The sequence below is a fragment of the Scyliorhinus torazame genome, chromosome 10 (genome assembly GCF_047496885.1).
Source record: "Scyliorhinus torazame isolate Kashiwa2021f chromosome 10, sScyTor2.1, whole genome shotgun sequence".
Classification (NCBI taxonomy): domain Eukaryota; kingdom Metazoa; phylum Chordata; class Chondrichthyes; order Carcharhiniformes; family Scyliorhinidae; genus Scyliorhinus; species Scyliorhinus torazame.
This window is the reverse complement of record NC_092716.1, coordinates 133,924,869-133,950,978: the sequence shown is the minus strand read 5'-3', so window position 1 is coordinate 133,950,978 and position 26,110 is coordinate 133,924,869. Positions and strand designations below refer to the sequence as shown.

The 26,110-nt window shown below is 54.2% G+C and overlaps 1 protein-coding gene across 1 annotated transcript in view; it reads right to left on the bottom strand.

Moving 5' to 3' along the window:
- Positions 1 to 304: 304 nt before the first annotated feature.
- The window catches only part of LOC140430252 (zinc transporter ZIP13-like), an 80,255-nt gene continuing 54,449 nt past the window's right edge, over positions 305 to 26,110 (bottom strand). Inside the window, exons 4-5 of the mRNA XM_072517679.1 lie at positions 17,747 to 17,846; positions 305 to 7,270 (exon numbers count right to left, since the gene is read on the bottom strand). Of these exons, the coding sequence (XP_072373780.1) occupies positions 7,198 to 7,270; positions 17,747 to 17,846 (173 nt within the window). The 3' untranslated portion in view covers positions 305 to 7,197. The remainder of the gene's footprint in view (positions 7,271 to 17,746; positions 17,847 to 26,110) is intronic.

Below are 26,110 nucleotides of genomic sequence, written 5' to 3'. Positions count from 1 at the left end.
GATGACCAGCCTGAGCACAGCGGGCGAGGGGCAGGATGACCAGCCTGAGCACAGCAGGCGAGGGGCAGGATGACCAGCCTGAGCACAGCAGGCGAGGGGCAGGATGACCAGCCTGAGCACAGCAGGCGAGGGGCAGGATGACCAGCCTGAGCACAGCGGGCGAGGGGCAGGATGACCAGCCTGAGCACAGCAGGCGAGGGGCAGGATGACCAGCCTGAGCACAGCAGGCGAGGGGCAGGATGACCTGTACATGTTACTGGTTCTTTCATCACTGGGTTTCAATAAAAAACACGTAGACATGAAAAAAACTGAATATGCATAGTTTATTTAAATATTTCATGCTAAATATTTACAAGTAAAATGAAAATACATAAAATGGTTTTTAAAATACGTTAAATAAAAAAAATCTATGCCTCAAGAAATAGAAGAAAGTGCAGAGAGTTAGTTTCATCGATGGCTCTGTACATAGCTGGGAGGTGTTGAAGATCTCATGCGTGCGCAATGAGCAACAGCCTGAACTAGAACAGAAAGCACCATTAACACTAATAGCTGGTAGTAACAGTCAGCCAGCAGGCCTCATTCTGAATACACAGATCGAGGAATGTTTCTAAAGAGGTGACTGATTTCATTAATATGGCAGTACCGAGCTACCAAAGGGCTTTGATCAATCCAATGGTTATAGTGATCCAATAAATAGACAGTCGCCAAACACCAAAAGCAACATTATGGCTGTGATTCCTGGCTGATGTGCTCAGCAGCAGATTTCAGCAGAGCCTTTTTGGTGTGGTAATCAACCAGCCAATGTGCTGAAATGATCACCCAAATGTTAGGCATGAAGAAACTGCTTCATGTGATGTGATGTGATTAGGAGTATCATGGAAATCTACAGGACATACAAGTAACTTATAGGGGAATAAGATTGAGACGACCAGACAGATAGTGTTTGGAGAATAAGATGAAGGAGAATGATGGGGAGTGTTTGGAGAATAAGATCAAGACAGATAGACAGACAGATAGTGTTTGGAGAATAGGATTGACGAGACTGGTGGGTTGTGTTTGGCCAATATGATCAAGGAGCACAGACAGGTTGTGTTTGGGAAATAAGATCAAGGAGCACAGACAGGTTGTGTTTGGGAATAAGATCAAGGAGGACAGACAGGTTGTGTTTGGGAAATAAGATCAAGGAGCACAGACAGGTTGTGTTTGGGGAATAAGATCAAGGAGGGCAGACGGGCAGTGTTTGGCCAATAAGATCAAGGAGGACAGACGTGTTGTGTTTGAGGAAGAAGATCAAGGAGGACAGACAGGTTGTGTTTGGGGAATAAGATCAAGGAGGACAGACAGGTTGTGTTTGGGAATAAGATCAAGGAGGACAGACAGGTTGTGTTTGGGAATAAGATCAAGGAGGACAGACAGGTTGTGTTTGGGGAATAAGATCAAGGAGGACAGACGTGTTGTGTTTGGGGAAGAAGATCAAGGAGGGCAGACGGGCAGTGTTTGGCCAATAAGATCAAGGAGGACAGACGTGTTGTGTTTGGCCAATAAGATCAAGGAGGACAGACGTGTTGTGTTTGGGGAAGAAGATCAAGGAGGACAGACAGGTTGTGTTTGGGGAATAAGATCAAGGAGGACAGACGGGTTGTGTTTGGGGAATAAAATCAAGGAGGACAGACGGGTTGTGTTTGGGGAAGAAGATCAAGGAGGGCAGGCGGGCAGTGTTTGGCCAATAAGATCAAGGAGGACAGACAGGTTGTGTTTGGCCAATAAGATCAAGGAGGACAGACGTGTTGTGTTTGGGGAAGAAGATCAAGGAGGACAGACAGGTTGTGTTTGGGGAATAAGATCAAGGAGGACAGACAGGTTGTGTTTGGGGAATAAGATCAAGGAGGACAGACGGGTTGTGTTTGGGGAATAAGATCAAGGAGGACAGATGGGCAGTGTTTGGACAATACAACCGAGGTGGACAGACTGGTTGTATTTGGACAATAAGATTGAGGAGGACAGACGGGCAGTGTTTGGACAATACGACCGAGGAGGACAGATTGGTTGTATTTGGACAATAAGATTGAGGAGGACAGACGGGCAGTGTTTGGACAATACGACCGAGGAGGACAGACAGATTGTGTTTGGACAATACGACCGAGGAGGACAGATTGGTTGTATTTGGACAATAAGATTGAGGAGGACAGACGGGTTGTGTTTGGACAATAAGACTGAGGAGGACAGACAGATTGTGTTTGGACAATACGACCGAGGAGGACAGATTGGTTGTATTTTGACAATAAGATTGAGGAGGACAGACGGGTTGTGTTTGGACAATACGACCGAGGAGGACAGACAGATTGTGTTTGGACAATACGACCGAGAGGACAGATTGGTTGTATTTGGACAATAAGATTGAGGAGGACAGACGGGTTGTGTTTGGACAATAAGACTGAGGAGGACAGACAGATTGTGTTTGGACAATACGACCGAGGAGGACAGACTGGTTGTATTTGGACAATAAGATTGAGGAGGACAGACTGGTTGTATTTGAGCAATATGATTGAGGAGGACACACGGGTAGTTTTTGGTGAACAAGATCGAAGAGGACAGGTGGATAATTTTTGGGACAATAAGATTGAGGAGGACAGACTTAGTGTTTGGGGAATAATCTCGAGGAGGACATATGGATAGTGTTTGGGTAATGTGATTGAGGAGGACGCCTTCCTGTGGTGGCCATGGAGTCAGTGGTTGCACATACGGCGGCTCTTGCTCGAAGGCATTGGTTTCGGCATTTGTCACACGTGTTTTGGGTAGATTCGGCAGAAAAGTGAAGCGGAACAAATAAGAGAAGACGTTCTCCCCTGGACTGGCATGTTTGTTGGTTATCAGACCTGGCAGAAGTCAGTGCGGGACCCGGCTAAGGAGTTGGAGCTCACTGGTGGTGCAGCACCAATTGTGAAAATGGCGCAGGGGAAAGAGTCGTCGTCAGCAGGAAAGCCTCAGATGGAGCAATGATGAGCTTCATCAAGGAGGAATTTCGGCAGCGGAGGAAGGAGATCCATAGTGACTGGTCGATGTTGATTGAGGGAGCAGTGGTGCCCCTTCGTGGGTCTCTGGATCGGGTGGAAATGTGCCTCAAAGCACAAGGGCAACAATCTGGGAGATGGAAAAGGTGGTGTCCAACCAGAGTGACCAATTGTGTCCTTGGAAGCGGAGGTGGTGATCCTGGGGGATCTATGCAAGTCGCTGTGGTCAAATAACTTCATTACAGTTTTAATGTAAGCCTACTTGTGACACTAATAAACATTATTATTGGGTGGAGGAGCAGGAGAACAGGTCGAGATGACAGAATTTGCAGATAGTGGGACTGCCGGAGTGAGTGGAGGGAACGAGTGTCACGAAGTATGTCTCGAGGATGTTGGCCAGGTTGGTGAGGAGAAGGTGTTGGACAAGGCCCCAGAGGTGGATCAGGCCCATAGGTCCTTGGAGCAGAAGCTGAGAGCAGGGGAGCCCCTGCGGGCAGTGATTGTGCAGATGCACAAGTGTTTGGACAAGGAGAAGCGAGTCTGTGAATGGAAGGGCAATCAAATACAGATTTACCAGGGCACTGGCACGGAGCTGGCGGGTTTCAACAAGACCAAGGTGGTGCTGTACAGACGACAGATTGGGTTCAGGGTGCTGTACCCGGCCAGACTCTGGATAACTCATGACGTTGGGAATATTACTTTGAGACGCCAGAGATGGTCTTTATCAGGGAACATAAGCTGGGGTAAAGCTGAGAGGTGGTAAGGGTTGGAGGAGTTAAGTCCATGCAGATTGGGATTTGCTGCTGTTTTAGTTTGCTGATGCTTTTTATTAGAAGTTCTAAGTTTGTAAGGGCCACACTGTTTCTTTTTTGGGAGATGTTTTTGGTGTATTTGGATGTTTTCTCGTGTAAAGGGTGTGTTCGATGGGGCACTTTGGGTTGTGTTGATAAGTTTGATGTTTTTTAGGGAGGTTGGGGACCTGTTGCACAGGCTACAGTGGCGTTGGTATGGGGGCCGGGTGGAAGGGGGCCTTCAGGCAGGAGTCACGACGCTGGCAAGTAATGCTAGTGAATGGGAGTGTGGTGGGGGAGAAGGCAGCGAGAGCTGGCCAGTTTTTTTTTTTGGGTGGGAAGAGAGGGGAGGCGATGTGGCAGGTATGGAGGATGAGCGTGGTCATGGGCGGGTCAGGGGGCCATCTTGGATGGGCCTGGTTTAGAGCGGGTTTGGGCGAGACACAGCCGAAGGGGGACACAATGACAGTCAATAAGGGGGGGGGGGGGGGAGGGGGGGCAGGCGCATGCCTCCGGTAAGAATTAAGACATGAAGTCTCCACGGGTGTAAACTCCGGTCAAGAGGTCCTAGGTTTTTTTGTACACCTGGAGAGTTTGAGAGCGGAGGTGATTTTCTTGCAGGAGACACATCTCCAGGTGAAGGACCAGGTTAGGCCAAGGAAACGATGATGGGACAAGTATTTCAATCGGGTTTGACTCGAACGGAGGACGGTGGCCATTTTGTTGAACACAAAAACAGTGTTTGTGGGGGCCAGGGAGCTGAGAGATATGTGATAGCGAGTGAGGCGTTAGAGGGGACGGCGGTAGTGTTAGTCAATGTGCATGCGCCTATCTGGGTTGATAGGGGTTTGTAAAGAGGTTACTGGGGGGGGAGATGGGGGGGGGTTCCAGACTTCGACACGCATCAACTGATTATGGGTGGGGATTTTAAAAAAAAAAATGTAGAGTGCCCAATTCATTTTTTCCAATTAAGGGGCAATTTATAGTGGCCAATTCATCTACCCTGCACATCTTTGGGTTGTGGAGGCGAAATCCATGCAAACACGGGGAGAATGTGCAAACTCCACACGGAAAGTGACCCAGAGCTGGAATCGAACCAGGAACCTCGACGCCGTGAGGGAGCAGTGCTAACCACTGCGCCACCGTGCTGCCCCTGGGTGGGGATTTTAACTGTGTAACGGAGTCGAAGGTGGATAAGTCAACCCCAAGTTGATGGGAAGGTTGAGGATGGCGAAAGAGCTGGGAACGTTTATGGAAAGGATAGGGATGGTGGATCCGTGGAGATTCATGAACCCTGGAGAGAGAGGATTCCTTCTTCTTGCACGTGTATAGGATTTATTTTGGATTATTTATTTTGTGGTAAATCGGGCGATGCCGATGGGAATGGTAGGGGCGAATATGCCAGAATTGTGATCTCGGATCATGCGCCTCACTGGCAGGATGTGAGGCAAAGGCCCCGAGGTGAGGTTGGATTCTGGACTCCGAGCAGACAAGGCATTTTGAGGTGAGAGTGGCGATTAGGAATGATGTGGAGCTTAATCAGAATGGGGAGGTGTCGGCGGCCATGTTTTGGGAAGCTATGAAGATGGTGGTTCGAGGTGAGATCATTTTGTTTAAGGCTCATAGGGAAAGGAGGGAGGAGCACCGGCAGCTACTGGATGAGACAGTCGAGGTAGATAGAAGATACTCGGCGGCCCCCACGAAGAAGCTGTTGGTGGAGAGGAAGAAGTTGCAGGGGCAGTTGCATAGGTTGACAACAGGCAAGGCGGTGTTGCACCTGCGGAGTGTGAGCGAGTGCACTACAAGTATGGAGAGAGGGCGAATAGTGCACTACGAGTATGGAGAGAGGGCGGATCGTACGTTAGCCCACCAGCTGCGGCATCAGGCAGTGTCTAGGGATATTTTGCAGGTAAAGCTGGAGAAGGGGGAGTTAGTGTCGCAGCCGGAAAAGATAGATGAGGTGTTCAGGGGGTTTGTGGCTCTGTTGTATAAGGCAGAACTGGCTGGAGAGGATACGGGGCATTTTCTGGATGGGTTGGAGTTCCCAGAGCTGAAAGGTGGGGGGGGGGGGGAGGAAGAGGCAGGCATTGGATGGGCCATTGGGGTTGAGGCAGTGATGGATTGGATTAGGGGAGGACAGGCAGGTAGTGTTTGGACACTAAGATCGGGGAGACAGACAGGTAGGGTTTGGGGAATAAGATCAAGAGGACAGACATATAGTGTTTGGGCAGTAAGATAGAGGAAGACAGACAGGTCGTGTTTGGTGAATAAGATCGAGGAGGCTAGACAAGTAGTTTTTGGGGAATAAGATCAAGAGGACAGATAGATAGTGTCGGGGAATAAGATAAAGGAGGGAAGATGGGTAGTGTTTGGCAATAAGATCGATGAAGATAGATGTTAGTTGTCAGACTTGGGTCATTTCCTCTCAGTTTGCTATTCTGTTCACACAATCAAATGGAAAAGGGTGTAATTGAACTGATAAAGTCTGGTGATAAGTACACACCTCCAATTACAGGTGCCAGCTGTCCTCTAGGAGATCTTCCTTTTTAAAAATAAATTTTGAGTACCCAATTCATTTTTCCAATTAAGGGACAATTTAGCATGGTCAATCCACCTACCCTGCACATGTTTGGATTGTGGGGGCAAAACCCACGCAAACACGAGGAGAATGTGCAAACTCCACACGGACAGTGATCCAGAGCCGGGATCGAACCTGGGACCTCGGCGCGGTGAGGCTTCAGTGCTATCCACTGCACCACCGTGCTGCCGTAAGGAGATCTTCCTGACGCCAACAGGGTGTGTGCAGCCTGAAGTCAGAGAATTCCGAGGCTCAACATACATTGGGCTGACACCTGTAAGTGGAAGAGTTTCAATGATGGGAATGATAATGACTTCAGTATCCCAAGCTGTCCATGTCTGACCTGTGATGTGAAGCAATGTCCAAGCTCCAGGCAGCAATCTCAAACTAACAGCAAAACGTTTGAAAGGCACATTTCCTATGCTCCTTCTGAATAAAAAGTGTGGAGTGGAAGCACAGTGAAGACCAGTCTGTGAAGAGCGGGACTCAAAAACTGCTGAGTACTTATACAATGCAGATCTGGTAAGCTCGGGGCTTGGTTGTCTGACATTGAAGTACCATCGATTGTATAGTGGCTGCTCCTAGTCGTGCAACATCTGGTTTATTGCATTTTTCTTTGGTTGAGAATTTTACTGGAGGTTCCGAGTCATTTAGTGTTGCTCCATTTAAAGGAAATGTGGGAAGAACATCAATTTCTTTTCTCCATACTGGAACAGTTGTTAATCTTGTTGATCGATTGTCTCATTCCAGCTGGCTGCAGGTTACCTTCCCTCTGTTTTATTGAAATGGCACTCTGATCCGGGAACATACCAGGACCTCAGACAATGGCAGAGACCAGCATCATGACTCCAATCCCACTGAACAGCAGCAACACCTGATAAACAGAGTTCCTGAAACACAATCAGAGATCAATCATGCAGCTACTGAAAAGGGAATCTGTGAAGAGTACAAAAGATGTTTGTGCAATTCCCCACCTGCCAGAAATCCACTTTCTTTTCCCACAATCATTTACTACTTTTGTAGCTGATGCACAGAAATCTGTATTGTTACGAAACCCTGGACGAGTGCGTGGTCAATTCCGGCCCCACAGACCCTGGAGTCCCAACATTAGTGAATTAACCAATAATTTGTGTTTTCCTGAGATCTTTAACCCATGACTGCTCCAATGAGTAACAGACACCAGATTTTTAAGTAAAACAATATATATATATATATATATATAAAATAAATAACAGGACCATGGCCTACCAGTCTACCTAATCCGAAAACCCCATCCCACCCTCCAGACACACACAAGACAGAAACAAGGTAAGGGCTGGAGAGGATCAGGAAGAAAATGGGGATTAAAGGGAAAAGTTTGAAGTGAGTCTTCACTTTGTGGTTGAGGTCTCTGAGAACAGATTGTCAAATTGGAGCAGTTCCGTTTCTCTGCCATCGGATGGAGGTAGGCACAGGATGGTCTCAGTGTAATTCTCAATGCCGGTCACCAGATGGTACTGTATACAGGATGTTCTGTACAGTTCAATTCTGCTCCTCTACCACCAGATGGTGCTTTTGTCTCCCTGTGAAATTATTATTACTGAATTCCTGAGTAAACAAAGTTTTTATTCCGTTTGTCTGAATTCAGCACAGGAACTCTGGCTGCACTTTAAGGAATATTCTCAGTTTAAGCTTCAATTTGAGCTCTTCCCAGCCCCCAAGTTAGAATGTTGCCGACCTGCACTTTCTCATTCCAGAGAGGGGGGGGGGGGGGGGGGGGTAAGAGGAGAGGCGGAAGGAAGGCAGGGAAACCACGAGAGATGATTCCACTCTGTCCGGAAAATAAATGAAAAACACAGCTGAAGTCAGGGGGGAGGGGGGGTTAACGGGGAAGGGGGGAGGAACCATAGACCGATCCAGAGGGCAATGATAGGCACGTAGGGTCAGTTAAACGAAGGACAAACTAAACCTCTGTATAATAAAGGAAATTAGTGGAGGCGAGAAAAATGTGATGTGCATATATACATAACTGCTTATAAATAAGAGAAATGCCAATAAAAATATATATTTTTTTAAAACACTCTCCTCCATTACTCCCAGTGTAAAAGTGCCGTAACCATACCCAATCAACATCAACACTCTCCTCCATTACTCCCAATGTAAAAGTGCTGTACCTGTACCCAGTCTGCATCAACACTCTCCTCCATTATTCCCAGTGAAAAATGCTGTACCTGTATCCAGTCTGCATCAACACTCTCCATTACTCCCAATGTAAAAGTGCTGTACCTGTACCCAGTCTGCATCAACACTCTCCTCCATTACTCCCAATGTAAAAGTGCTGTACCTGTACCCAGTCAACATCAACACTCTCCTCCATTACTCCCAATGTAAAAGTGCTGTACCTGTATCCAGTCTGCATCAACACTCTCCATTATGCCCAATATAAAAGTGCTGTACCTGTACCCAGTCTGCATCAACACTCTCCATTACTCCCAAAGTAAAAGTGCTGTACCTGTACCCAGTCTGCATCGACACTCTCCTCCATTACTCCCAATGTAAAAGTGCTGTACCTGTACCCAGTCTGCATCAACACTCTCCTCCATTATTCCCAGTGAAAAATGCTGTACCTGTATCCAGTCTGCATCAACACTCTCCATTACTCCCAAAGTAAAAGTGCTGTACCTGTACCCAGTCTGCATCAACACTCTCCTCCATTATTCCCAGTGAAAAATGCTGTACCTGTATCCAGTCTGCATCAACACTCTCCATTACTCCCAATGTAAAAGTGCTGTACCTGTACCCAGTCAACATCAACACTCTCCTCCATTACTCCCAATATAAAAGTGCTGTACCTGTACCCAGTCTGCATCAACACTCTCCATTACTCCCAAAGTAAAAGTGCTGTACCTGTACCCAGTCTGCATCGACACTCTCCTCCATTACTCCCAATGTAAAAGTGCTGTACCTGTACCCAGTCTGCATCAACACTCTCCTCCATTACTCCCAATGTAAAAGTGCTGTACCTGTACCCAGTCAACATCAACACTCTCCTCCATTACTCCCAATGTAAAAGTGATGTACCTGTACCCAGTCTGCATCAACACTCTCCTCCATTACTCCCAATGTAAAAGTGATGTACCTGTACCCAGTCTGCATCAACACTCTCCTCCATTACTCCCAATGTAAAAGTGCTGTACCTGTATCCAGTCTGCATCAACACTCTCCATTACTCCCAATGTAAAAGTGCTGTACCTGTACCCAGTCTGCATCAACACTCTCCATTACTCCCAATGTAAAAGTGCTGTACCTGTACCCAGTCAACATCAACACTCTCCTCCATTACTCCCAATGTAAAAGTGCTGTACCTGTACCCAGTCTGCATCAACACTCTCCATTACTCCCAATGTAAAAGTGCTGTACCCAGTCTGCATCAACACTCTCCTCCATGAGACTTCCGGTGACGGCGGGCGGGAAGCGGCCGCACAATGGAGAGCCCCCGCTCGGGAACGGCAATTTCGGGGCTTTAAGCCCGATCTCAGGAGGCGGCAGAAGAAGGGAGAAGGCATGGAGGAGGCACTGAGAAGACACAGGAGGGAAAAAAACCCCAAAGAAAAATGTCGAGGGTGAGCAGAAAAACAGCCGAAAAAAAACCAGCTGGAGGTCCGTCGGGGAGTGGAAAGGTCACCGCGGGGTCACCAGGAAAAATGGAGGCTGGAGCACCAGGGAAGGCCGCACTGCTTACGGCTGAAGAAATAACCAACGTGATGGCTGCGGAATTTGAAAAGCAGTTGGTGCAGATTGCAAAATGCATGGAGACGGTGAGGAAGGAGATGAGGGAGGCTTTGAGTGTGCTGGTGGAGGAGGCGGTTTCCCTGGTGAGGACGGAGGTGGCGAGCGCAGTGGCGGAGGTGCGAGAGCAAGGGGAGGCGCTGAAGGAAGTGGAGGAGACGCTATTGCAGCACGGTGATCAACTTGCCTCGATGGGGAAAGAGATGCGGAAGGTAATGGATACTAACAAGGATCTGCGAGGAAAAATGGAAGACCTGGAAAATAGATCCAGGCGACAGAACTTGAGGATTGTGGGGCTGCCCGAAGGAGTTGAAGGACCGAAGCCGACTGAGTATTTTGCCGCGATGCTGGCAAAACTACTGGGGGAGGGGGAGGACCCCTCCCGATATGAACTGGATCGGGCTCCTCGGTCGTGGAGGCCTGTACCAAAGGCGAGTGAGCCGCCAAGGGCAGTGACTCTGTGCTTCCGTAGGACAGGGTGAAGGAGAAGGTCCTGAGCTGGGCCATGCAGAAGCGGGTGGTGCAGTGGGCTGGAGCTGGTATACGTGTATACCAGGACTTTACGGTGGAGCTGGCAAGGAGGCGGGCTGCCTTCAACCGGGTGCATCATTGTATATCCAGCGAAGCTGAGGGTGACTTACAAGCTCAGGGACTTTTATTTTGGAACGGCGGAAGCAGCGGAGGAGTTGCGAAAGCAGAAGGACTGTGGCAGAACTGACAAACTGAGGAATGGCCATGTGCCGATGTAACCTCATGACTATATTTTCTTCTTTTTTGTATCACTGCGCGCGGGTGTAGAGATTAAAGGAGCCAAGGTGGTATATATTTGGATGCAGTACGAAGTCTTACAACACCAGGTTAAAGTCCAACAGGTTTGTTTCGATGTCACTAGCTTTCGGAGCGCTGCTCCTTTCTCAGGTGAATGAAGAGGTATGTTCCAGAAACACATATATAGACAAATTCAAAGATGCCAAACAATGATTGGAATGCGACCATTAGCAGGTGATTAAATATTTGCAGATCCAGAGATGGGGTAACCCCAGGTTAAAGAGGTGTGAATTGCATCAAGCCAGGACAGTTGGTAGGATTTCGCAGGCCAGATGGTGGGGGATGAATGTAATGTGACATGAATCCCAGGTCCCGGTTGAGGCCGCACTCATGTGTGCGGAACTTGGCTATAAGTTTCTGCTCGGCGATTCTGCGTTGTTGCGCGTCCTGAAGGCCGCCTTGGAGAACGCTTACCCGGAGTTCAGAGGCTGAATGCCCTTGACTGCTGAAGTGTTCTCCGACTGGAAGGGAACATTCCTGCCTGGTGATTGTTGCGCGATGTCCGTTCATTCGTTGTCGCAGCGTCTGCATGGTCTCGCCAATGTACCACGCTTCGGGACATCCTTTCCTGCAGCGTAAGAAAGGATGCATCGAGAAAGGATGTCCCGAAGCATGGTACATTGGCGAGACCATGCAGACGCTGCGACAACGAATGAACGGACATCACGCAACAATCACCAGGCAGGAATGTTCCCTTCCAGTCGGAGAACACTTCAGCAGTCAAGGGCATTCAGCCTCTGATCTCCGGGTAAGCGTTCTCCAAGGCGGCCTTCAGGACGCGCAACAACGCAGAATCGCAGAGAAGAAACTTATAGCCAAGTTCCGCACACATGAGTGCGGCCTCAACCGGGACCTGGGATTCATGTCACATTACATTCATCCCCCACCATCTGGCCTGCGAAATCCTACCAACTGTCCTGGCTTGATGCAATTCACACCTCTTTAACCTGGGGTTACCCCATCTCTGGATCTGTAAAGATTTAATCACCTGCTAATGCTCGCATTCCTAGCATTGTTTGGCATCTTTGAATTTGTCTATATATGTGTTTCTGGAACAGACCTCTTCATTCACCTGAGGAAGGAGCAGCGCTCCGAAAGCTAGTGACATCGAAACAAACCTGTTGGACTTTAACCTGGTGTTGTAAGACTTCGTACTGTGCTCACCCCAGTCCAACGCCGGCATCTCCACATTATATTTGGATGAGGGAAGGGACGGGACTTTCACTCGAAATGAGAGTTCTTTGGGGTGTAGGTGGATAGGTGGGGTTTGTGTGCTAAAAGGGGGTCTTTGGGCTTTCCTGGGGCCAGGCAAGTGGGAAAGGGACCCGGGCGGGGGCCTCCACGCTGGCCGGTGTGTGCCGGCCAGTGAACTGGAGTGAGGTGGGGGGAGGGGGCCATCGGAGCCCGGCAGAACACGGTCCGAGTGGTCTAGCCGAGGTGGAAAGTTGGGGGGGGGGGGGTGGGGGAAGGGACCGAGGGTAGGGGGAGGAGTTTTACAAGAGGCAGTGGACGGGAGGAGCTGGAGTCCTGGGGTGGGGGGGACGGGAGATGTGTAAGATTAAGGGTGACTACGGGCAATCCCGGATTCATTTTTGTCATTTGTTTATGTAAACATGCGGGTTGAGGTTTGGGGGTTGGTGGGTAGATGGGATCGTTGTTATTATGGGGACTGACATATCTTGCTGATTATTGTTTATCGTTGATGGATGTAAATGTGGGAGAAAATGTGAAAATAGAGGATAATTTTTTTTTTAAAAACAAACACTCGCCTCCATTATTCCCAGTGTAAAAGTGCTGTACCTGTACCCAGTCAACATCAACACTCTCCATTACTCCCAATGTAAAAGTGCTGTATCTGTACCCAGTCTGCATCAACACTCTCCTCCATTATTCCCAGTGAAAAATGCTGTACCTGTATCCAGTCCACATCAACAGTCTCCTCCATTACTCCCAATGTAAAAGTGCTGTACCTGTATCCAGTCTGCATCAACACTCTCCATTACTCCGAAGGTAAAAGTGCTGTACCTGTACCCAGTCTGCATCAACACTCTCCTCCATTAGTCCCGCTGTAAAAGTGTTGTACCTGTATCCAGTCTGCATCAACACTCTCCTCCATTAGTCCCGCTGTAAAAGTGTTGTACCTGTATCCAGTCTGCATCAACACTCTCCATTATGCCCAATGTAAAAGTGCTGTACCTGTACCCAGTCTGCAACAACACTCTCCTCCATTATTCCCAGTGAAAAAGTGCTGTACCTGTATCCAGTCTGCATCAACACTCTCCATTACTCCCAATGTAAAAGTGCTGTACCTGTATCCAGTCTGCTTCAACACTCTCCTCCATTACTCCGAATGTAAAAGTGCTGTACCTGTATCCAGTCTGCATCAACATCTCCGCCATTATTCCCAATTTAAAAGTGCTATACTTGTATCCTGTCTGCATCAATACTCTCCTCTATTTCTCCCAATGTAAAAGTGATGTACCTGTATTCAGTTCACATCAACAGTCTCCTCCATTACTCCGAATGTAAAAGTGCTGTACCTGTATCCAGTCTGCATCAACACTCTCCTCCATTACTCCAAATGTAAAAGTGCTGTACCTGTATCCAGTCTGCATCAACACTCTCCTCCATTATTCCCAATGTAATAGTGCTGTACCTGTATCCAGTCTGCATCAACACTCTCCATTACTCCCAATGTAAAAGTGCTGTACCTGTATCCAGTCTGCATCAACACTCTCCATTACTACCAATGTAAAAGTGCTGTACCTGTATCCAGTGTGCATCAACTCTCTCCATTATTCCCAGTGAAAAAGTGCTGTACCTGTATCCAGTGTGCATCAACTCTCCTCCATTACTCCAAATGTAAACGTGCTATACCTGTATCCAGTCTGCATCAACACTCTCCTCCATTATTCCCAGTGTAAAAGTGCTGTACCTGTACCCAGTCAACATCAACACTGTCCATTACTCCGAATGTAAAAGTGCTGTACCTGTATCCAGTCTGCATCAACACTCTCCTCCATTACTCCGAATGTAAAAGTGCTGTACCTGTATCCAGTGTGCATCAACTCTCCTCCATTACTCCGAATGTAAAAGTGCTGTACCTGTATCCAGTCTGCATCAACACTCTCCTCCATTACTCCGAATGTAAAAGTGCTGTACCTGTATCCAGTCTGCATCAACACTCTCCTCCATTACTCCGAATGTAAAAGTGCTGTACCTGTACCCAGTCTGCAACAACACTCTCCTCCATTATTCCCAATGTAAAAGTGCTGTACCTGTATCCAGTCTGCATCAACACTCTCCTCCATTACTCCGAATGTAAAAGTGCTGTACCTGTACCCAGTCTGCATCAACATCTCCGCCATTATTCCCAATTTAAAAGTGCTATACTTGTATCCTGTCTGCATCAATACTCTCCTCTATTTCTCCCAATGTAAAAGTGATGTACCTGTATTCAGTTCACATCAACAGTCTCCTCCATTACTCCCAATGTAAAAGTGCTGTACCTGTATCCAGTCTGCATCAACACTCTCCATTATGCCCAATGTAAAAGTGCTGTACCTGTACCCAGTCTGCAACAACACTCTCCTCCATTATTCCCAGTGAAAAAGTGCTGTACCTGTACCCAGTCAACATCAACACTCTCCATTACTCCCAATGTAAAAGTGCTGTATCTGTACCCAGTCTGCATCAACACTCTCCTCCATTATTCCCAGTGAAAAATGCTGTACCTGTATCCAGTCCACATCAACAGTCTCCTCCATTACTCCAAATGTAAAAGTGCTGTACCTGTATCCAGTCTGCATCAACACTCTCCATTACTCCGAAGGTAAAAGTGCTGTACCTGTACCCAGTCTGCAACAACACTCTCCTCCATTATTCCCAGTGAAAAAGTGCTGTACCTGTATCCAGTGTGCATCAACACTCTCCTCCATTACTCCGAATGTAAAAGTGCTGTACCTGTATCCAGTCTGCATCAACATCTCCGCCATTATTCCCAATTTAAAAGTGCGATACTTGTATCCTGTCTGCATCAATACTCTCCTCTATTTCTCCCAATGTAAAAGTGATGTACCTGTATTCAGTTCACATCAACAGTCTCCTCCATTACTCCCAATGTAAAAGTGCTGTACCTGTATCCAGTCTGCATCAACACTCTCCTCCATTACTCCAAATGTAAAAGTGCTGTACCTGTATCCAGTCTGCATCAACAATCTCCTCCATTATTCCCAATGTAAAAGTGCTGTACCTGTATCCAGTCTGCATCAACACTCTCCATTACTCCCAATGTAAAAGTGCTGTACCTGTATCCAGTGTGCATCAACTCTCTCCATTATTCCCAGTGAAAAAGTGCTGTACCTGTATCCAGTGTGCATCAACTGTCCTCCATTACTCCAAATGTAAAAGTGCTGTACCTGTATCCAGTCTGCATCAACACTCTCCTCCATTACTCCGAATGTAAAAGTGCTGTACCTTTATCCAGTCTGCATCAACACTCTCCTCCATTATTCCCAGTGTAAAAGTGCTGTACCTGTACCCAGTCAACATCAACACTGTCCATTACTCCGAATGTAAAAGTGCTGTACCTGTATCCAGTCTGCATCAACACTCTCCTCCATTACTCCGAATGTAAAAGTGCTGTACCTGTATCCAGTGTGCACCAACTCTCCTCCATTACTCCGAATGTAAAAGTGCTGTACCTGTATCCAGTCTGCATCAACACTCTCCTCCATTACTCCGAATCTAAAAGTGCTGTACCTGTATCCAGTCTGCATCAACACTCTCCTCCATTACTCCGAATGTAAAAGTGCTGTACCTGTACCCAGTCTGCAACAACACTCTCCTCCATTATTCCCAATGTAAAAATGCTGTACCTGTATCCAGTCTGCATCAACACTCTCCTCCATTACTCCCAATGTAAAAGTGCTGCACCTGTACCCAGTCTGCATCAACATCTCCGCCATTATTCCCAATTTAAAAGTGCTATACTTGTATCCTGTCTGCATCAATACTCTCCTCTATTTCTCCCAATGTAAAAGTGATGTACCTGTATTCAGTTCACATCAACAGTCTCCTCCATTACTCCCAATGTAAAAGTGCTGGACCTGTATCCCGTCTGCATCAACACTCTCCTCCATTACTCCAAATGTAAAAGTGCTGTACCTGTACCCAGTCTGCATCAACACTCTCCTCCATTATTCCCAATGTAAAAGTGCTGTACCTGTATCCAGTCTGCATCAACACTCTCCATTATGCCCAATGTAAAAGTGCTGTACCTGTATCCAGTGTGCATCAACACTCTCCTCCATTATTCCCAGTGTAAAAGTGCTGTACCTGTACCCAGTCAACATCAACACTGTCCATTACTCCGAATGTAAAAGTGCTGTACCTGTATCCAGTCTGCATCAACACTCTCCTCCATTACTCCGAATGTAAAAGTGCTGTACCTGTATCCAGTCTGCATCAACACTCTCCTCCATTACTCTGAATGTAAAAGGGCTGTACCTGTATCCAGTCCGCATCAACTCTCCATTACTCCGAATGTAAAAGTGCTGTACCTGTATCCAGTCTGCATCAACACTCTCCTCCATTACTCCTAATGTAAAAGTGCTGTACCTGTATCCAGTCTGCATCAACACTCTCCTCCATTACTCCGAATGTAAAAGTGCTGTACCTGTATCCAGTCCGCATCAACACTCTCCATTACTCCGAATGTAAAAGTGCTGTACCTGTATCCAGTCTGCATCAACACTCTCCTCCATTACTCCGAATGTAAAAGTGCTGCACCTGTACCCAGTCCACATCAACACTCTCCTCCAGTTCTACCAATGTAAAAGTGCTGTACCTGTACCCAGTCTACATCAACACTCTCCTCCATTACTCCCAATGTAAAAGTGCTGTACCTGTACCCAGTCTGCATTAACACTCTCCATTACTCCTAATGCAAAAGTGCTGTACCTGTACCCAGTACACATCAACACTCTCCTCCATTATTCCCAATGTAAAAGTGCTGTACCTGTATCCAGTCTGCATCAACACTCTCCTCCATTACTCCTAATGTAAAAGTGCTGTACCTGTACCCAGTCTGCATCAACACTCTCCATTTCTCCTAATGTAAAAGTGCTGTACCTGTACCCAGTCAACATCAACACTCTCCATTACTCCCAATGTAAAAGTGCTGTACCTGTATCCAGTCTACTTGAACACCGTCCTCCAGGTAAACATCAGAATATGTAATTGTTTTTCAATATTAACGTATGCATGCAAGTCTATAATATATACATTAATTATATGTTTCTACAGCGCTATTAGACAACATACTAGTTTAGTATTGCATCTCCCATCTCCTAAGCCTTCAATCGCCTACGCTCGAAGCAATTCAATGTCTTTTCAACCCAAATATGCAGGTTTTGTCCAACCACAACAGTTTGCTTTAGAGAATAGTCATGAGGGTATCTAACATGGACATAATTGCTCCAGGTATCTGCATGTTGCTTTGAGTTGCTAATTGTAAATACTTGTGGCAGCAGTTGGCTCAGATACTGCTTATATAAGCACATTTGGAAGACTATTCCAACAAAGGCCTTATCCGTGAAGCATTAGCATTGCAAAAATGATGCACCAATGTTAACATCAGGATGTGAAGATCTTCAAATTCATTTCATATAATGTGTGGAACGGTTTCGATGCTAGTTTATCTCTCCATCCAACATTTCCACAAACAATACTGACACTGCGTGAAAGTTCAAAGAGGAACGGATACTTACCACACGTCCTTTTCTTGAAGGAGATCAGGTACCACAGAAACCAGAGCAATGTATAGAAATCCTCCTGAAGTGAATGGTAGAATCCAAGCTACACTATCCCCTGTAAGATTTAACAAATAGACGCACTATATGAGTCAGGCTACTGAGTTACTTATACACACATTTATATCCTTTGACATGTTGATGTATAAACTGCATGTAAGTGATAAATGTCAGGGGAGGTGAGTGGGCCAGGGGCAGCGGAGGTTCTGAGAGGGAGGAGGCTGGGGGATGAGAGCGTTGGAGAAAGAGGGAGCACGCGGGAGTGTCAGAGAAAGCAGGGGCAGGCGGGAGCGTCAGAGAAAGCAGGGGCGGGTGGGAGCGTCAGAGAAAGCAGGGGCGGGTGGGAGCATCAGAGAAAGCAGGGGCGGGCGGGAGCGTCAGAGAAAGCAGGGGAGGGCTGGCGCGCAGGAGTGTCAGAGAAGGAGGGGGGTGGGAGGCGGGAGAGTGAATGGAGGAGAGGGAGGCGGGCGCGTCGGAGAAGGAGGGGGAGGGAGGGCGGGCGCGTCGGAGAAGGGAGGGCGGGCGCGTCAGAGAAGGAGGGGGATGGAGGGCGGGCATGTCAGAGAAGGAGGGGGAGGGAGGGTGGGTGCGTCAGAGAAGGAGGGGGAGGGAGGGTGGGCGTGTCAGAGAAGGAGGGGGAGGGAGGGGGGGCGCGTCAGAGAAGGAGGGGGAGGGAGGGCGGGCGCGTCAGAGAAGGAGGGGGAGGGAGAGCGGGCAGGCAAGTCAGAGAAGGACTGAGAGGGAGGGAGGGGGGTGTGTCAGAGGAGGGAGAGGGAGGAGGGAGCGTCAATGGTGGGGGAGGGAGGGGCAGGTCGCGTCAGACATGGAGGTGGAGGGAGGGCGGGCTCGTCAAAGAAGGAGAGGGAAGGAGGGCGGGCGCGTCAAAGATGGAGGGGGAGGGAGGGCACGTCAGAGATGGAGGGGAGGGGGGCGCGTCAGAGATGGAGGGGGAGGGAGGGGGGGCACGTCAGAGAAGGACGGGGAGGTTGGGCGGCTGTGTCTGTGAAGGAGGGGTAGGGAGGGTGGGTGCGTCAGAGAAGGAGGGGGAGGGAGGGCGGGCGCGTCAGAGAAGCAGGGGGAGGGCGGGCGCGTCAGAGAAGCAGGGGAAGGAGGGAGGGGATCGTGTCAGAGGGGGAGGGGAGGAAGGGAGGGGGGCGCGTCAGAAATGGAGGGGGAGGGAGGGAGGGGGGCACGTCAGAGAAGGAGGGGGAGGTACAGCGGGTGTGTGTGTGAAGGAGGGGGAGGGAGGGGACGCGTCTTGGAAGGAGGGGGAGGGAGGGCGGGCGTGTCAGAGAAGGACGGGGAGGGAGGGGGACGCGTCTTGGAAGGAGGGGGAGGGTGCAACAGGGAAGGAGAGCGTTAGGGGACGCGTCAGAAACGGAGGGGGAGGGAGTGAGCGTCAGAGGAGGGGGAGGGAGGGAGTGTCGGAGAAGGAGGGGGAGGGAGGGTGGGTGCATCAGAGAAGGATGGGGAGGGAGGGCGGGTGTGTGTGTGAAGGAGGGGGAGGGAGGGCGGGCGCGTCAGAGAAAGCGGGGGAGAGAGGGAGCGTCAGAGAAGGAGGGGGAGGGAGGGAGGGAACGTCTGAGAAGGAGGGGAAGGGTGGGCGGGCAGGCAAGTCAGGGAAGGAGGGAGAGGGAGGGAGTGGGGCGTGTCAGAGGAGGGTGAGGGAGGGAGGGAGCATCAGAGGAGGGAGAGAGCGTCAGAGAAGGAGGGGGAGGGAGGGAGGGAGCGTCAGAGATGGAGGGAGAGGGAGGGGCGGGTTGCGTCAGACATGGAGGGGGAGGGAGGGTGCGACAGGGAAGAAGGGGGAGGTAGGGCGGGTGTGTGTGTGAAGGAGGGGGAGGGAGGGGGACGCGTCTTGGAAGGAGGGGGAGGGAGGGCGGGCGTGTCAGAGAAGGACGGGGAGGGAGGGGGACGCGTCTTGGAAGGAGGGGGAGGGAGGGCGGGCGTGTCAGAGGACGGGGAGGGAGGGGGACGCGTCTTGGAAGGAGGGGGAGGGAGGGCGGGCGTGTCAGAGGAGGGGGAGGGAGGGCGGGCGTGTCAGAGAAGGAGGGGGAGGGAGGGCGGGCGTGTCAGAGAAAGACGGGGAAGGAGCGCGGGCGCGTCAGAGAAGGAGGGGGAGGGAGGGCGGGCGCGTCAGAGAAGGAGGGGGAGGGAGGGCGGGCGCGTCAGAGAAGGAGGGGGAGGGAGGGCGGGCGCGTCAGAGAAGGACTGAGAGGGAGGGAGGGGGGTGTGTCAGAGGAGGAGGGGGAGGGAGCATCAGAGGAGGGAGAGGGAGGAGGGAGCGTCAATGGAGGGGGAGGGAGGGGCAGGTCGCGTCAGACATGGAGGGGGAGGGAGGGCGGGCTCGTCAAAGAAGGAGAGGGAAGGAGGGCGGGCGCTTCAAAGATGGAGGGGAGGGGGGCGCATCATAGATGGGGGGGGGGAGGGGGGGCACGTCAGAGAAGGACGGGGAGGTAGGGCGGCTGTGTCTGTGAAGGAGGGGGAGGGAGGGTGGGTGCGTCAGAGAAGGAGGGGGAGGGAGGGTGGGTGCGTCAGAGAAGGAGGGGGAGGGAGGGCGGGCGCGTCAGAGAAGCAGGGGGAGGGCGGGCGCGTCACGAGAAGCAGGGGAATGAGGGAGGGGATCGTGTCAGAGGGGGAGGGGAGGAAGGGAGGGGGGCGCGTCAGTAATGGAGGGGGAGGGAGGGGGGCACGTCAGAGAAGGAGGGGGAGGTACAGCGGGTGTGTGTGTGAAGGAGGGGGAGGGAGGGGACGCGTCTTGGAAGGAGGGGGAGGGAGGGCGGGTGTGTCAGAGAAGGACGGGGAGGGAGGGGGACGCGTCTTGGAAGGAGGGGGAGGGAGGGTGCGACAGGGAAGGAGAGCGTTACGGGACGCGTCAGAAACGGAGGGGGAGGGAGTGAGCGTCAGAGAAGGGGGAGGGAGGGCGGAGAAGGAGGGGGAGGGAGGGTGGGTGCATCAGAGAAGGAGGGGGAGGGAGGGCGGGTGTGTGTGTGAAGGAGGGGGAGGGAGGGGGACGCGTCTTGGAAGGAGGGGGAGGGAGGGCGGGCGTGTCAGAGAAGGACGGGGAGGGAGGGGGGCGCGTCTTGGAAGGAGGGGAGGGAGGGCGGGCGTGTCAGAGAAGGAGGGGGAGGGAGGGTGGGTGCGTCAGAGAAGGAGGGGGAGGGAGGGTGGGTGCGTCAGAGAAGGAGGGGGAGGGAGGGCGGGCGCGTCAGACATGGAGGGGGAGGGTGGGAGGGCTCGTCAAAGAAGGAGAGAGAAGGAGGGCGGGCGCGTCAAAGATGGAGGGGGAGGGAGGGCACGTCAGAGATGGAGGGGAGGGGGGCGCGTCAGAGATGGAGGGGGAGGGAGGGGGACGCGTCTTGGAAGGAGGGGGAGGGAGGCGGGCGCATCAGAGACGGAGGGGGAGGGAGGGCGGGCGCGTCAGAGACGGAGGGGGAGGGCGGGCGGGCGCGTCAGCGAAGGAGGGGGAGGGAGGGCGGGCACGTCAGAGATGGAGGGGAGGGGGGCGCGTCAGAGATGGAGGGGGAGGGAGGGGGACGCGTCTTGGAAGGAGGGGGAGGGAGGGCGGGCGTGTCAGAGAAGGACGGGGAGGGAGGGTGACGCGTCTTGGAAGGAGGGGTAGGGAGGGCGGGCGTGTCAGAGAAGGAGGGGGAGGGAGGGCGGGCGCGTCAGAGAAAGCGGGGGAGAGAGGGAGCGTCAGAGAAGGAGGGGGAGGGAGGGAGGGAACGTCTGAGAAGGAGGGGAAGGGTGGGCGGGCAGGCAAGTCAGGGAAGGAGGGAGAGGGAGGGAGTGGGGCGTGTCAGAGAAGGAGGGTGAGGGAGGGAGCATCAGAGGAGGGAGAGAGCGTCAGAGAAGGAGGGGGAGGGAGGGAGGGAGCGTCAGAGATGGAGGGGGAGGGAGGGGCGGGTTGCGTCAGACATGGAGGGGGAGGGAGGGAGGGGGCCTGTCAGAAATGGAGGGGAAAGGAGGGCGGGCGCGTCAAAGACGGAGAGGGAAGGAGGGCGGGCGCGTCAAAGATGGAGGGGGAGGGAGGCGTGTCAGAAACGGAGAAGGGAGGGAGGGTGCGACAGGGAAGGAGGGGGAGGGAGGGTGGGTGCGTCAGAGAAGGAGGGGGAGGGAGGGCGGGCGCGTCAGAGAAGGAGGGGGAGGTAGGGCGGGTGTGTGTGTGAAGGAGGGGGAGGGAGGGGGACGCGTCTTGGAAGGAGGGGGAGGGAGGGCGGGCGTGTCAGAGAAGGAGGGGGAGGGAGGGCGGGCGTGTCAGAGAAGGACGGGGAGGGAGGGCGGGCGCGTCAGAGAAGGAGGGGGAGGGAGGGCGGGCGCGTCAGAGAAGGAGGGGGAGGGAGGGCGGGCGTGTCAGAGAAGGAGGGGGAGGGAGGGCGGGCGCGTCAGAGGAGGAGGGGGAGGGAGCATCAGAGGAGGGAGAGGGAGGAGGGAGCGTCAATGGAGGGGGAGCACGTCAGAGAAGGAGGGGGAGGGAGGGCGGGTGCGTCAGAGAAGGAGGGGGAGGGAGGGCGGGCGCGTCAGAGAAGGAGGGGGGGAGGGCGGGCGCGTCAGAGAAGGAGGGGGAGGGAGGGCGGGCGCATCTGAGACGGAGGGGGAGGGAGGGCGGGCGCGTCAGAAAAGGAGGGGAGGGAGGGCGGGCGCGTCAGAGACGGAGGGGGAGGGAGGGCGGGCGCGTCAGAGACAGAGGGGGAGGGAGGGCGGGCGCGTCAGCGAAGGAGGGGGAAGGGAGGGCGGGCGCGTCAGAGACGGAGGGGGAGGGAGGCGGGCGCATCAGAGACGGAGGGGGAGGGCGGGCGGGCGCGTCAGCGAAGGAGGGGGAGGGAGGGCGGGCACGTCAGAGATGGAGGGGGAGGGAGGGCGGGCACGTCAGAGATGGAGGGGAGGGAGGGGGACGCGTCTTGGAAGGAGGGGGAGGGAGGGCGGGCGTGTCAGAGAAGGACGGGGAGGGAGGGTGACGCGTCTTGGAAGGAGGGGGAGGGAGGGCGGGCGTGTCAGAGAAGGAGGGGGAGGGAGGGCGGGCGCGTCAGAGAAAGCGGGGGAGAGAGGGAGCGTCAGAGAAGGAGGGGGAGGGAGGGAGGGAACGTCTGAGAAGGAGGGGAAGGGTGGGCGGGCAGGCAAGTCAGGGAAGGAGGGAGTGGGGCGTGTCAGAGAAGGAGGGTGAGGGAGGGAGCATCAGAGGAGGGAGAGAGCGTCAGAGAAGGAGGGGGAGGGAGGGAGGGAGCGTCAGAATGGAGGGGGAGGGAGGGGCGGGTTGCGTCAGACATGGAGGGGGAGGGAGGGAGGGGGCCCGTCAGAAATGGAGGGGAAAGGAGGGCGGGCGCGTCAAAGACGGAGAGGGAAGGAGGGCGGGCGCGTCAAAGATGGAGGGGGAGGGAGGCGTGTCAGAAACGGAGAAGGGAGGGAGGGTGCGACAGGGAAGGAGGGGGAGGGAGGGTGGGTGCGTCAGAGAAGGAGGGGGAGGGAGGGCGGGCGCGTCAGAGAAGGAGGGGGAGGTAGGGCGGGTGTGTGTGTGAAGGAGGGGGAGGGAGGGGGACGCGTCTTGGAAGGAGGGGGAGGGAGGGCGGGCGTGTCAGAGAAGGAGGGGGAGGGAGGGCGGGCGTGTCAGAGAAGGACGGGGAGGGAGGGCGGGCGCGTCAGAGAAGGAGGGGGGAGGGAGGGCGGGCGCGTCAGAGAAGGAGGGGGAGGGAGGGCGGGCGTGTCAGAGAAGGAGGGGGAGGGAGGGCGGGCGCGTCAGAGGAGGAGGGGGAGGGAGCATCAGAGGAGGGAGAGGGAGGAGGGAGCGTCAATGGAGGGGGAGCACGTCAGAGAAGGAGGGGGAGGGAGGGCGGGTGCGTCAGAGAAGGAGGGGGAGGGAGGGCGGGCGCGTCAGAGAAGGAGGGGGGGGAGGGCGGGCACGTCAGAGAAGGAGGGGGAGGGAGGGCGGGCGCATCTGAGACGGAGGGGGAGGGAGGGCGTGCGCGTCAGAGAAGGAGGGGGAGGGAGGGAGTATCGGAGAAGGAGGGGGAGGGAGGGCGGGCGCGTCAGAGAAGGAGGGGGAGGGAGGGCGGGCGCGTCAGAAAAGGAGGGGAGGGAGGGCGGGCGCGTCAGAAAAGGAGGGGAGGGAGGGCGGGCGCGTCAGAGACGGAGGGGGAGGGAGGGCGGGCGCGTCAGAGACAGAGGGGGAGGGAGGGCGGGCGCGTCAGCGAAGGAGGGGGAGGGAGGGCGGCCGCGTCAGAGACGGAGGGGGAGGGAGGCGGGCGCATCAGAGACGGAGGGGGAGGGAGGGCGGGGCGCGTCAGAGACGGAGGGGGAGGGCGGGCGGGCGCGTCAGCGAAGGAGGGGGAGGGAGGGCGGGCGCGTCAGAGACGGAGGGGCAGGGAGGCGGGCGCATCAGAGACGGAGGGGGAGGGCGGGCGGGCGCGTCAGAGACGGAGGGGGAGGGCGGGCGGGCGCGTCAGCGAAGGAGGGGGAGGGGAGGGCGGGCGCATCAGAGAAAGCGGGGTCTGGCGGGAGTGTCAGAGATAGAACGGGAGAGTGTGCAGGAGTGTCAGAGAGGAAGGGGGGAGGGAGGCAGAATCGTCGGAGGACGGAGAGGGAGGTTGGGAGGGAGGGTCAGAGAAGGAGGGGGAGGGAGGGAGCGTCAGAGAAGGAGGGGGAGGGAGGGAGGGAGTGTCAGAGAAAAAGGGGGAGGGAGGAAGGGTCAGAGAAAGTGGGGCAGGGGCGTCAGAGAAGGAGGGAGAGGGAGGCAGGAAGGGTCAGTGAAGGAGAGGGATGGAGGGAGTGTCAGAGACGGAGGCGGAGGGAGTGTCAGAGAAGGAGCGGGAAGGAGGGAGCGTTAGAGAAGGAGGGAGAGGGAGGCAGGGAGCGTCATGAAGGAGGGGGAGGGAGGGAGTGTCAGAGACGGAGGCGGAGGGAGTGTCAGAGAAGGAGGGGGAGGGAGGGAGTGTGAGAGAAGGAGGGGAGGGAGGGAGCGTTAGAGAAGGAGGGAGAGGGTCATGAAGGAGGGGGAGGCAGGGAGGGTCAGAGAAGGAGGGGGAGGGAATGTCAGGGAGGGAGGGGGAGGGAGGGCGGGCGCATCAGAGAAGGAGGGGGAGGGAGGGCGGGCGCGTCAGAGAAGGAGGGGGAGGGAGGGCGGGCGCGTCAGAGAAGGAGGGGGAGGGAGGGCGGGCGCGTCAGAGAAGGAGGGGGAGGGAGGGCGGGCGCGTCAGAGAAGGAGGGGGAGGGAGGGCGGGCGTGTCAGAGAGGAGGGGGAGGGAGGGCGGGCGCGTCAGAGAAGGAGGGGGAGGGAGGGCGGGCGCGTCAGAGAAGGAGGGGGAGGGAGGGCGGGCGTGTCAGAGAAGGATGGGGAGGGAGGGGGACGCGTCTTGGAAGGAGGGGGAGGGAGGGCGGGCGTGTCAGAGAAGGAGGGGGAGGGAGGGCGGGCGCGTCAGAGAAAGCGGGGGAGAGAGGGAGCGTCAGAGAAGGAGGGGGAGGGAGGGAGGGAACGTCTGAGAAGGAGGGGAAGGGTGGGCGGGCAGGCAAGTCAGGGAAGGAGGGAGAGGGAGGGAGTGGGGCGTGTCAGAGAAGGAGGGTGAGGGAGGGAGGGAGCGTCAGAGATGGAGGGGGAGGGAGGGGCGGGTTGCGTCAGACATGGAGGGGGAGGGAGGGAGGGGGCCTGTCAGAAATGGAGGGGAAAGGAGGGCGGGCGCGTCAAAGACGGAGAGGGAAGGAGGCGTGTCAGAAACGGAGGCGGGGAGGGAGGGTGCGACAGGGAAGGAGAGCATTAGGGGACGCGTCAGAAACGGAGGGGGAGGGAGGGTGGGTGCGTCAGAGAAGGAGGGGGAGGGAGGGCGGGCGCGTCAGAGAAGGAGGGGGAGGGAGGGCGGGCGCGTCAGAGAAGGAGGGGGAGGGAGGGCGGGCGCGTCAGAGAAGGAGGGGGAGGGAGGGCGGGCGCGTCAGAGAAGGAGGGGGAGGGAGGGCGGGCGCGTCAGAGAAGGAGGGGGAGGGAGGGCGGGCGTGTGAGAGAAGGACGGGAGGGAGGGGGACGCGTCTTGGAAGGAGGAGGAGGGAGGGCGGGCGTGTGAGAGAAGGACGGGAGGGAGGGCGGGCGCGTCAGAGGAGGGGGAGGGAGGGCGGGCGCGTCAGAGAAGGAGGGGGAGGGAGGGCGGGCGCGTCAGAGAAGGAGGGGGAGGGAGGGCGGGCGCGTCAGAGAAGGAGGGGGAGGGAGGGCGGGCGCGTCAGAGAAGGAGGGGGAGGGAGGGCGGGCGCGTCAGAGAAGGAGGGGGAGGGAGGGCGGGCGCGTCAGAGAAGGAGGGGGAGGGAGGGCGGGCGCGTCAGAGAAGGAGGGGGAGGGAGGGCGGG